Raw genomic sequence first — 12544 nt, forward strand, 5'->3', positions numbered from 1 at the left:
TCACCCCTCACTCACTCCGCACTCACTCCGCACTCACTCCGCACTCACTCCGCACTCACTCCTCACTCACCCCTCACTCACTCCTCACTCACTCCGCACTCACTCCGCACTCACTCCGCACTCACTCCTCACTCACCCCTCACTCACTCTGCACTCACTCCTCACTCACTCCTCACTCACTCCTCACTCACTCCGCACTCACTCCTCACTCACTCCGCACTCACTCCGCACTCACTCCGCACTCACTCCTCACGCACCCCTCACTCACTCCGCACTCACTCCGCACTCACTCCGCACTCACTCCGCACTCACTCCACACTCACTCCACACTCACGCCTCACTCACTCCTCACTCACTCCGCACTCACTCCTCACTCACCCCTCACTCACCCCTCACTCTCCGCACTCACTCCTCATTCACTCCGCACTCACTCCTCATTCACTCTGCACTCACTCCTCACTCACTCCGCACTCACTCCTCACTCACTCCGCACTCACCCTGCACTCACTCCTCACTCACTCCTCACTCACTCCGCACTCACCCCGCACTCACTGCTCACTCACCCCTCACTCACTCCGCACTCACTCCGCACTCACTCTGCACTCACCCCTCACTCACTCCGCACTCACTCCGCACTCACTCTGCACTCACCCCGCACTCACTCCTCACTCACTCCTCACTCACTCCTCACTCACCCCTCCCTCACCCCTCACTCACCCCGCACTCACCCCGCACTCACCCCGCACTCACTCCTCACTCACTCCTCACTCACTCCTCACTCACTCCTCACTCACTCCTCACTCACTCTGCACTCACTCCTCACTCACCCCTCACTCACTCCGCACTCACTCCTCACTCACTCCGCACTCACTCCGCACTCACTCCTCACTCTCCTCATTCACTCCGCACTCACTCTGCACTCAACCTGCACTCAGTCCGCACTCACTCCTCACTCACTCCTCACTCACCCCTCACTCACTCCTCACTCACTCCTCACTCACTCCTCACTAACCCCTCACTCACCCCGCATTCACTCCGCACTCACCCCGCACTCACTCCTCACTCACTCCTCACTCACTCCTCTCTCACTCCGCACTCACCCTGCAGTCACTCCACACTCACCCTGCACTCATTCCTCACTCACTCCTCACTCACTCCTCACTCACTCTGCACTCACCCCGCACTCACTCCGCACTCACTCCGCACTCACTCCTCATTCACTCCGCACTCACTCATCATTCACTCTGCACTCACTCCGCACTCACTCCTCACTCACTCCTCACTCACTCCTCACTCACTCCGCACTCATTCCGCACTCACCCTGCACTCACTCCGCACTCACTCCTCATTCACCCCTCACTCACTCTGCACTCACCCCTCACTCACTCCTCACTCACTCCTCATTCACCCCTCACTCACTCCGCACTCACTCCTCATTCACTCCTCACTCACCCCTCATTCACCCCGCACTCACTTCTCACTCACTCCTCACTCACGCCTCATTCACTCCGCATTCACTCCTCACTCACTCCTCACTCACACCTCACACACTCCGCACTCACCCCTCACTCACTCCGCACTCACTCCTCACTCACTCCTCACTCACTCCTCACTCACTCCGCCCTCACTCCGCCCTCACCCTGCACTCACTCCACACTCACTCCGCACTCACTCCGCACTCACTCCTCACTCACCCCTCACTCACCCCTCACTCACTCCACACTCACTCCGTACTCAACCTGCACTCACCCCACACTCACCCCGCACTCCTCATTCACTCCGCACTCCTCATTCACTCCGCACTCACTCCTCATTCACTCCGCACTCACTCCACACTCACTCCTCATTCACTCTGCATTCACTCCTCACTCACTCCTCACTCACTCCTCACTCACTCCGCACTCACTCCTCATTCACTCCACACTCACTCCTCACTCACTCCTCACACACTCCGCACTCACTCCACACTCACCCTGCACTCACTCCGCACTCACTCCTCACTCACCCCTCACTCACTCCGCACTCACTCCTCACTCACCCCTCACTCACTCCTCACTCACTCCTCATTCACCCCTCACTCACTCCTCATTCACTCCGCACTCACTCCGCACTCACTTCTCATTCACTCCGCACTCACTCCTCACTCACTCTGCACTCACTCCACACTCACTCCGCACTCACTCCGCACTCACTCCGCACTCACTCCGCACTCACTCCGCACTCACTCCTCACTCACTCCTCACTCACTCCTCTCTCACTCCGCACTCACCCTGCAGTCACTCCACACTCACCCTGCACTCATTCCTCACTCACTCCTCACTCACTCCTCACTCGCTCCTCACTCACTCCTCACTCACTCCTCACTCACTCCGCACTCACTCCGCACTCACTCCTCACTCACTCCTCACTCACTCCTCGCTCACTCCGCACTCACCCTGCACTCACCCTGCACTCACTCCTCACTCGCTCTGCACTCACTCCGCACTCACTGCACTCATTCTGTGAGCATGTTACTGCCTTGGGAAGAGGCTGTGGGGGATGATCAGCTCTGCATGGGAACTGCAGCAGAGCTGGAGAGAAAATTCAATGAGAATGCTCTTTACCAGCTCAGATCTGAATGTTATTGCAGTTTGGGAGGATCCATCTGAGTAAAATTCCAAATGGGTGAATACAGGATTGAAACGACTGTCATGTTTCAGCACATGGTGATTTTCCATGAATCATAGAATGTCTACAGTGCAAAAGGAGGCCATTCGGCCCATCATGTCTGCATTGACTCTCCAAAAGAGCTCTTACCCAGGCTCAGCAACCACCACCCCTCCTTCCCACCATCCTATCCACACACCCTGTGCATTGACCATGGCCAATCCACCTAACCTACACAACATTTGGACACTAAAGGGCAATTTAGCATGGCCAATCCACCTAACCCGCACATCTTTGGTCTGTGGGAGGACACAGATAGAATGACCTCAATGAGGTCCATGAGGTCGGTCTCTTGGAGAATGACCTCCCCGATTGAGGTAATGACTGCCTGCCCAATCAGAGAGCCTCACCTGTATATATATTGAAGAGTGTCAGGTCAACTGACACTCCGGATTCTGACTTTGTCCCTGAATCACTCCAGGAGTGGAATTAAGTTTGTAAATAAAAGGAATCTGGTGACAGGACACCGGCCTCTGCGGAGTTATTTCAGAGGCGACGAGAATGGGATCTCAGAGGTCTCTGACAATGGGCCATCTTTCATCAGCCAGGAGTCCACCTGGTTCATGAAGTTGAATGGGATTCGACATATCAAGATGACACCATACCATCCATCGTCAAACACTCTCGCAGAGAGAGCGGTCCTGACTTTAAAAGCTGGTTTTAAAAGCAGCCGGCAGCCTCAAAGGACACCAAGCTCTCCTACTGGCTATTTGATTACAGGCCAACCCCCCCCCCCCCCCCCCACCGCCGCCCCCCCCCCCCCCCCCCCCCCCCCAATGCCATTACGGGAATAGCGCCTGCAGAATTGCTCAGGGACAGACCATTCTGTACTAGGTTGAGTTTGATCTTCCCAAATCTGGTGGGGGAAGGTGGAAAGGCAGCAAGGAGCCCAGTGTAGAGGCCGCCAGGAGAGACAGTTGGAGGCCGGTGAAAAAGTGCTGATAAAGAATTATCCCAAGAGTCCCGCATGGCTACCAGGAACAGTGGACGCTCGGACGGGGCCAGTATCCAACAAAATGCGGGTGGGTGAGGCCATCCAGATAAAAACATCTCGACCTGGTACGGGCCTTGAAATCACAGTCTGTCCAGAAGCCAGCTGTGCCCAGTGGGCCGAGAGGTGAGGGCCGTCCCCCGCGGATCAGCCTCTCCCAGCTCTCCATTGCCCGTGCTTAGGACTTCAGAGTCTGAAATGGACACTGTGGATGAAGCCATGGCCACTCCAAAAGGAGGGAGTGAACCAGGACTCTGGCGCTGACATTGCAAGAGATGGACACCTGTTTGAGACGCTGGAGGAACTGGATCCAGTGCTGAAACGTCACAAGAGCCCCATGAAAGGCATGAACCGCGAGGTTGCTCACACTTGCGGGGGACACAGGTTCAATAACCTCAACGAGGCACAAGAGGTTGGCCACTTGGAATATGAGTTCCCTGATTGAGCTAATGATTGCCTGCCCAATCAGGGAGTCTCACCTTTTTTAAAAGTTTATTTATTAGTGTCGCAAGTCGGCTTACATTAACACTGCAACAAAGTTACTGTGAAAATCCCCCAGTCGCCACACTCCGGCGCCTGTTCGGGTACACTGAGGGAGAATTTAGCATGGCCAATGCACCTAACCCAGCACGTCTTTCGGACTGTGGGAGAAAACCGGAGTACCCAGAGGAAACCCACGCAGACACGGGGAGAACGTGCAGACTCCGCACAGACAGTGACACAAGCCGGGAATTGAACCCGGGTCCCTGGCGCTGTGGGGTCCGAGAGGATTACAGAGATCAGGAGAAGCTAAGCCAAGGAGAGATTTGAAAACAAGGATGGGAATTTTAAAATTGAGGCCTTGAGCCAGCAAGGTGTTGGACGAACTGGACATGGCGAGAGTTCAGAGATGGCAGCAGGTTCTGAGGGGACTGGTGAGATTGTAATGAAGTGGCAGTCAGCCAGAATGGCGAGACACCGTGTCCCAGAGAATCCATCAGGAAAATGGGGCTAAAGGTTCAATATTCAACCCACGGAGCTTGCATCGCAACCAAGCTGGATAATAGTGTGGCATATTGGATACAGATTATAAGCTAATATAAAGTGCTGCAATTTATTTTAATGAGTAGATAAGCTAAAGGATCTCTTCTGGAATTTTTAATTTAACAAACCATGGTCAAGAAATTGTAGCTGGATTAATAAAATACCCTGACCTTGCTTTGTTGAATTCTGTTATAAAGCCAGTGTTTATTTGGAAGGGATTGGTCTGTGTGCTCTTGTACTGCAGTGTTACAGAGGATGGAGTCAATTCTTAAAGGTCACAGCTGTTTTAGAATGTTACTATTTCATGCAAATATTTGATATAATTTTGGATATTATGAAGATTACAACAGACCGCAAAGGATTGTTACTGGATCTTGGTTATGGAATCCTGGGAGTCATGACATTCCAGCATTCCTGTTCCACGCTCTCTGGCTAAATGGATAATGCCACCATCTGTACTCAAGAGACCAATGTCTCTAATAGAGGGCCAGGTAGAGTTGCCATCAGTGGACCCAGCACTGACATGTGATTAACTCCGAGGGTGGGCTTTTCCGGCTCACCCCCACGACTGGAAAATCTCACACTAGGTCAACGGACCTTTGCATGGTCCTGTCCCGCTCGCTACGATTCCTGTGGTGGGCGGGATGGGAAAATTCTGCCCCTAATGTTCCTCCATGGAGGCCCAGCAGATCACTCGGTTGTCAGGTAAACTGTGGCTTTTGCTACCAAATAAACCTGTTGGACTTTAACCTGGTGTTGTTAAACTTCTTACTAGGTAAACTGTGGACAGGGAAATAAATACCAGGCTTGTTAGGGATGGCACATGCCCCGGGCTGAATTAGAGTGTTACTGGTGGGTCAACGCAAGAGCACAGCGCAAGAAATAGAAGCAGGAGTAGGCCACCAGGCCCATCGCGGTCCCAGCTCTCTCCTCTTTACCCATCGTGCAAAGTTTGGTAAGCTTGTGAGTTTCTGCTATCTTCTTGGTGGCTTTCTGGCCAAGGGAGTGGTCTAGTTCCGACGCAGTGCAACACCGGAACCAAGCACTGAGATCCACGCAGGAAGCAGATTCACTCTCGGACTCTTCCCTTTGCTATTCTTCACGAGAAGTGTTGGTCAGTCAATCTGTGGTGGACAAGACCATGGCTGTACGAGTGAGCAAAGTAAATAGTCTAAAGATCAAGAGGTTTCACAGAATCATAGAATCACTACAGTGCAGAAGGAGGCCATTTGGCCCATCGAGTCTGCACCAACCACAATCCCACTGAGACCCTATCCCCGTAGCCCCATGTATTTACCCTGCTGGTCCTCCTGACACTAAGGGGCAATTTAGCATGGCCAATCAATCTAATCCGCACATCTTTGGACTGTGGGAGGAAACCGGGACAACCGGAGGAAACCCACGCAGACACGGGGAGGACGTGCAGACCCCACACAGACAGTGACCCAAGCCGGGAATCGAACCCGCGTCCCTGGCGCTGTGAGGCAGCAGTGCTAACCACTGTGCCACCGCTTTGTGTCTACTCAGGTCACAAACCTCCTGCGCAAAAAACCTTCAGTTTTAGGATGTGTTTGGTTTTAAGATGCACGGATAAAGGATATTTGACCTGCAATTCCAATTCCATGCCAATGTTGCAGCTAATCATGCAGGAATATCACTCAGTTCTTGCGAAGGAGAGCCACTGTATAATGCATGAGTAAATTATTTTGTAGGTAACTCATTGGGGGGTCTTTGCCCCTGATTTCAATACAGCTGCAAGGCTGAAAATAAGCTGTCATGAGAAGGGGAGCCTGGAGTTTAAGAAGTGAGAAACAATACCAGAAGGTGGCCTCAATCAAAGGAGGGCGTTAGAGAGCTCTATGAGTCAGTCCGGACCACACATTTCAGGGCAAGAAAGCAAACATTCAGGAAAGGGAAGAAGTTCAGTGACATCACAGAATGAAACAGGATAGAAAGGAACCATTCAACTCTTCTTGTCATAGAATCCCTACAGTGCAGAAGGAAGCCATTCGGCCCATCGAGTCTACACAGACCGCAATCCCACCCAGACCCTATCCCATAACCGCATGCATTTACCCTAACTAGTCCCCCAGACACTAAGGGACAATTTAGCATGGCTAATCCACTTAACCCACACATCTTTGGACTGTGGGAGGAAACCCGAAGGAAACCCACGCAGACACAGGAAAATGTGCAAACTCCACACAGACCGTGACCCAAGGCCGAGAATTGAACCTGGGTCCCTGGCGCTGTGAGGCAGCAGTGCTAACCACTGTGCCACCGTGCCGTCCACAAGGCGCCTGTGACCAAAGGCAGTATTTGCCAGTGCCGCAACTGCAGAGGCCATACTTCCCACCATTGGGAACCTGGGCCTGGGAGAGAGTGACTGGGAACTTAGCCACTCTCTCACCCGAGGACCGGCCATGTTGAGCCACTGCTACTGGTCACCAGCCAGACACCTACCCCCCCTCCCTGCCCTCCACACCCCACCCCTCCACCCCACCTCCTAGGCCCCCAATCCCTGGTCTCCCCAATCAGCATTGACAATCTTCCTGCAGAACCAGCAACCCAGTGCCCACGCTAGCCATAATTTCCTGACCCCGGTGGCCCTGAGATACACAACCAGCAGCAACCAGCAGCCCTGCGGCAGCAGCCATGCCCCCAGACAATATGATCTATCCAACCGATGGCGCAAACTGCACCTGGATAGCGGAGGGAGGGAGGGGGGGACGGGTGGTGGAGATGGGGTGCACTGCAAGGGGTGAGTGCACAGGCAGCATTTGGCTTCAAGGTGACAGATTGGAGATGGTACAAGCCAAACCTCCGCAGCCAGCCAGCGTGGTTGAGGCCAGGAACCGAGTCATTTCAGAAACGCGTAGAGTGCTGTCAAAGAAACCCAAACATCTCCATCAGAAAGCAGTCTTCTTTATTGTTTCACTGCGGAGGGACAATAGAAAGCAATGTGCTAAGCATTGATTCAGCCAACTCATTGAGCACTTCCAAAAACAAAAGACTTTCATGACTGCTTTACGGATGATGAAGAACATTTGAAGCGTTGTCGCTGTTATAATGTATAAATATTGAAGTGAAACTTCTGTGGCTGAACCTCAGCGCACGGCCCCTTCATTAACAATGTTCTTTCTTCCCCCGCCTCCTGGTTTTCTCTTACAGATATCGCAGATGCCAACCCCTCAGAGAAGAAAGGTCCTTTGCACACTGGAGTGGTGGTGGGCATTGTGCTGGCAGTTATTGTCATTGCTGTCATTATACTCGGCATCATCTACATTAGCAGTCATCCCCTGTCTCCCGCTGCCTTATTTTTTATTGAGGTGAGCCGAAATTTCTTTTGAAATACCAATTAAAACTAAATGTATGAGCGTCTCGAAACTGCAAGGAATGCTGCGCTATTACTCGCAGCTCGGGGACTGATTGCCAGGGAGGTTGCCACCTCAGAGGAGAATTATTATCACATCAGAACCGCAGCACAGAAACAGGCCATTCCACCTCAACTCTCAGTGCTCTCAGTAAGTCTCCTCTCAATCCAATTGTCTCAGCTTCACAGCTTATCTTTCTATCTCCCTTTCTCTCATGTAATCAGAAGAACATAGGAACTAGGAGCAGGAGTAGGCCATCTGGCCCCTCGAGCCTGCTCCGCCATTCAATAAGATCATGGCTGATCTTTTTACGGACTCAGCTCCACCTACCCGCCCATTCACCATAACCCTTAATTCCTTTACTGTTCAAAATTCTATCTTTGCCTTAAAAACATTCAATGAGGTAGCCTCAACTGCTTCACCGGGCAGGGGATTCCACAGATTCATAACCCTTTGGGTGAAGAAGTTCCTCCTCAACTCAGTCCTAAGTCTGCTCCCTCTTATTTTGAGGCCATGCCCCCCCAGTTCTAGTTTCACCTCATTTCTTTTTGAAGGTGTCTAAGCTATTCACCTCAACCATTTCCTGTGGTGGCAAGTTCCGCATTCTAGCCACTCTCTGCAAGTTCAGGGTTTGAGAGTTGGGCCATGCTGAGACAGGAATTTAGATGATAATAGATGCTCCAGTGTTGTGGCGGAGTGGGCTGTACACTGGCAGCACCGAATCCACCTCTGAACACATAACGTAGCTATCCTAACGGTTCAGAGGGTGAATGCAGTGCATAGTGTGGGACTGGGCCATATAGATCAGAAAGGGCAAGGTTTGACCTATCCCAATCTTGACTGTGGCAGCAATGAAGATTTACAACTGGCCTCAGTGTCATAAGACGTAGGAGCAGAAGTAGCCCATTCGGCCCATCGAGTCTGCTCGACCATTCAATGAGATAAGCCCGAGAGTTAAAATAAGCTTACAGCTCCGATTTTCTGTCAGTCACCGCCCCCCCCCCCCCCCCTACTGGAAGCTGGACATCAGCTGGCAATAGCCACTCAACAATCTTACCCTCCATGGACAGTCCGTTAGTCAACATGCGCTATTCAGGTTCTGCGTGAAGAATGGCCTCCAAAATGGCAGCAAAGGTGTCCAAATGTTTGCAGAATATATGGTACAAGGTTCCTCAGGGTATACTCCTCACAGGCACAAGTGAAATTCCGGTCACGTCTAATGATTTTGTAATTATAATCAGGAATAAATTACTGCTCATCACCGAGGGCTCGACATTGTGAGATGAAGTATGGCAGTTCCAGTAATATATGTCAAAACAGGAAGGTGAGGATTTACTGGGCAATGCGGAAGAAGGAGATAGTAAATTTACTGATTTCTGTCAGGAAATAAAATCGCCTTCGAAATGAGCCATAATCTTAAAGTAAGTCAAACTTCGTTCTGGCTACAAAAAAACTGTCTAATCCAATAGCGTGTAAAACCTGCACGAGCTCCACTTTAGTGCTTTGAACTCTGTCTTCAGCTTTGAAACTGGTGGAGTAAAATATATATGTTCATTTTCTTTTTAAGATTCTCTCTGCCTTGAATTTCCCATCCTGTATTGCATAATGCACCACAGAAAACACAACGCATTCCTGTCAGAATCTAACCCACTTTATACAGTACGTGCGGAAGAAATTATTTTTGTTTGACTGTGGATTACTTACCATGTTTTCCACTGGGGTGATTGTCCAACCGCCTATCTACAGCATCACTAAGACTGTCTCTTTCCATGCACAGTAAACACACACGTCTGTGGACTGTGGGAGGAAACCGGAGCACCCGGACAAAACCCACACAGACACGTGGAGAACGTGCACAGACAGTCACCCGAGGCTGGAATTAAACCTGGGTCCCTGGCGCTGGGAGGCAGCGGTGCTAACCACTGTGCCACCTTGGTGCCCAACTTTCCAACATCCCCAGTATTTGGCATCTGCTGCCTGCGTCTGAACATACACCAAGTCCCATTAACCTGCTGTGCCCACTCCACATAGTCTCCCTTAAAATGCCTCAATTTTAAAATTCCCATCAGTTTTCAGTTCCCTCCATACCCTCCCTTTCTCTGTCACCTCCGCCAGCCCTCTGATACATCTGCACTCCTGAGGGAGGTGCTGTGTGTCTCTACCACACCCAAGCAATAGATACCAACTCAATTTTTAAATCTGAGGTCAGAAATCTTTTGCTGCATCAAGGATCAGGAGCCAAGGCAGGTCGGTGAGATTTGATAAGAAAATGTTTCAGTCCTAATCTTATTAAAAGGTGCCAAACAATCTCAAGGGACCCTAATCCCTTTGCAATGTTTCCATTGCCCATCTGTAATACTCTACAATCTGGCCCTTGCTAGTCCAGTTAGTAAAGGCACCAGGCGTTGTGATGGGGAAGGTTACAGGTTTGATCTTTGATGAGTTATCCAATCTCAGACACAGTTATGGGTGTTCCAATTAGCTAGAGCTTTTCTCAGTGTCGGAGATGAATGCGGTATGTCCACAGGTCCATTAGCTGACTGACATTTACAAGTGAATTATGGCACTTGGAATATATGCCAACAAGCGAGCAATCAATTCGGTGTACTCTCTTTTTATTTTGGGGCACGTCTTTCTTTAAGTTCCCCCTTGTTGTCTTGTAGACTCAGTGACACGTTTCACAAAGTCCTTACATGACACAGAAATGTGAATCAATATGAATTCCTCCCTCACCAGTGCTGGCCACACTACAACTGCATTTCTGAGCTCATGATCATCCACCTCACGTCCCAAAGTCCTGGTTTCGCAATCATGCAAATTGTCTCACTGGAGAGCCAGAGAAACCAAGTGGCCACATTTGAGAGGGAGGTATCTCACTATTCGCTGTGTTAGTGAGAATCTCACTGTTCGCAGTGTTAGTGACAGTCTCACTATTCACTGTATTAGTGAGAGACTCTGGGCGGAATTTTACCAGCATGTGCGCCCAACGTTCGTACGATCCCGCCCGAGACTAACGGAGAATGCCGTTCTCCGAGCCTCTACCTCCCCCTGAATTGGGGCGGGGGGTGCCGGTAAAATCCCGGCCTCTGAGTCAGACAATATGTCCCAAAGCAGGATGAAGGAAGAAATAACAATATTTATTCTTTCAAGGGAAGTGGGCGCCGCCAGCTTGGTCAACTTACATTTATATAGCACCTTTCACAAACTCAGGATGCTTCAAAGTGCTTTACAGCCAATGAAGTACTTTTTAATTGTACTCACTGTTATAAAGTAAAACAAAGGCAGCTGATTTGCACACAACAAGGTTCCACAATCAGCAACAGGATAATGTTTTAGTAATGGTGGTTTGAGGGATAAATATTGACAATCTCCCTCAGGACTGCCAACCTCAATTCCATCCTCAAATCTCAACTATGGGACTTGAACCCAGAATCTTCTAACACAGAGGCAAGGATGTCGCCAACTGAACCACTGCCTAAAGTGTGTAAGAGAGAGTGTTTGGACCGATGTTGTTCTGCAACGCAGGAGTGAATGGTTATGGCTTGAATTTCTCTGCTTGATTCAGAATTCTCTCTGATTCCAACTGGATTTCCCTGGAGTTGGTTGAGTCTAAAAATGGATGAGCTCCCAAAATAAAGGAACAAGTGATAGCCCAGAGCTATAGAAACTTTCCAAGGGTGGAAACCTATCAGGATGGGAAGAAGAGAACAAATAATTCAATCACAGGGTGCTAGAATTAGAGGCGAATCGGAGACAACTTTTCTTTGAAGTTATTTAAAACTGGAGAAAATATCCAAAATTACGAAGGCTCCGAGTAGGTAAAGTGGCAGAAAGTATTTCTGTTGGTGAATGAACCAGTAACTAGGGGACATAAGTGCAACATCATCAAAAGTTCGAAGAGAGAGTTTAGGAGGATTTATTGCAAATATAGGGCGGCACGGTGGCACAGTGGTTAGCACTGCTGCCTCAGAGCGCCAGGAACCCAGATTCAAATCCAGCCTTGGGTCACTGTCTGTGTGGAGTTTGCACATTCTTCCCGTGTCTGCGTGGGTTTCCTCTGGGTGCTCCGGTTTCCTCCCACAGTCCAAAGATGTGCAGGTTAGGTGGATTGGGCAGGGTAAATTGTCCCTTAGTATCTCAAGATGTGTAGGTTAGGGGGATGAGCGGGCTAAGAAGTTGTGGTTACAGAAGTAAAACCTGGAGGAGGATGCTCTGTCAGAGAGTCGGTGCAAACGTGATGGGCTGAATGGCCTCTTCCCGCACTGTAGGGATACTTTGATTTTATTCTTCTTTTACAAGGACTGGGCTTGCTGAACTGTAGCCCCAGGCAGGGAATACTGTGCGTACACAATTTTATAGTGCATTGCTAGTCTTGTACGTTGCAGGGCGGCACGGTAGCACAGTGGTTAGCACTGCTGCTTCACAGCTCCAGGGACCTGGGTTCGAATCC

At 50.4% G+C, this 12544-nt stretch overlaps 1 protein-coding gene across 1 annotated transcript in view; it reads left to right on the forward strand.

Annotated features, from left to right (window-relative positions):
* Positions 1–12544, forward strand: part of LOC144500751 (plexin domain-containing protein 1-like) — a 332900-nt gene that overhangs the window by 305082 nt on the left and 15274 nt on the right. The window contains exon 13 of the mRNA XM_078224149.1: positions 7892–8049. Within this exon, the coding sequence (XP_078080275.1) occupies positions 7892–8049 (158 nt within the window). The remainder of the gene's footprint in view (positions 1–7891; positions 8050–12544) is intronic.

The sequence above is a fragment of the Mustelus asterias genome, chromosome 11 (genome assembly GCF_964213995.1).
Source record: "Mustelus asterias chromosome 11, sMusAst1.hap1.1, whole genome shotgun sequence".
Lineage (NCBI taxonomy): Eukaryota > Metazoa > Chordata > Chondrichthyes > Carcharhiniformes > Triakidae > Mustelus > Mustelus asterias.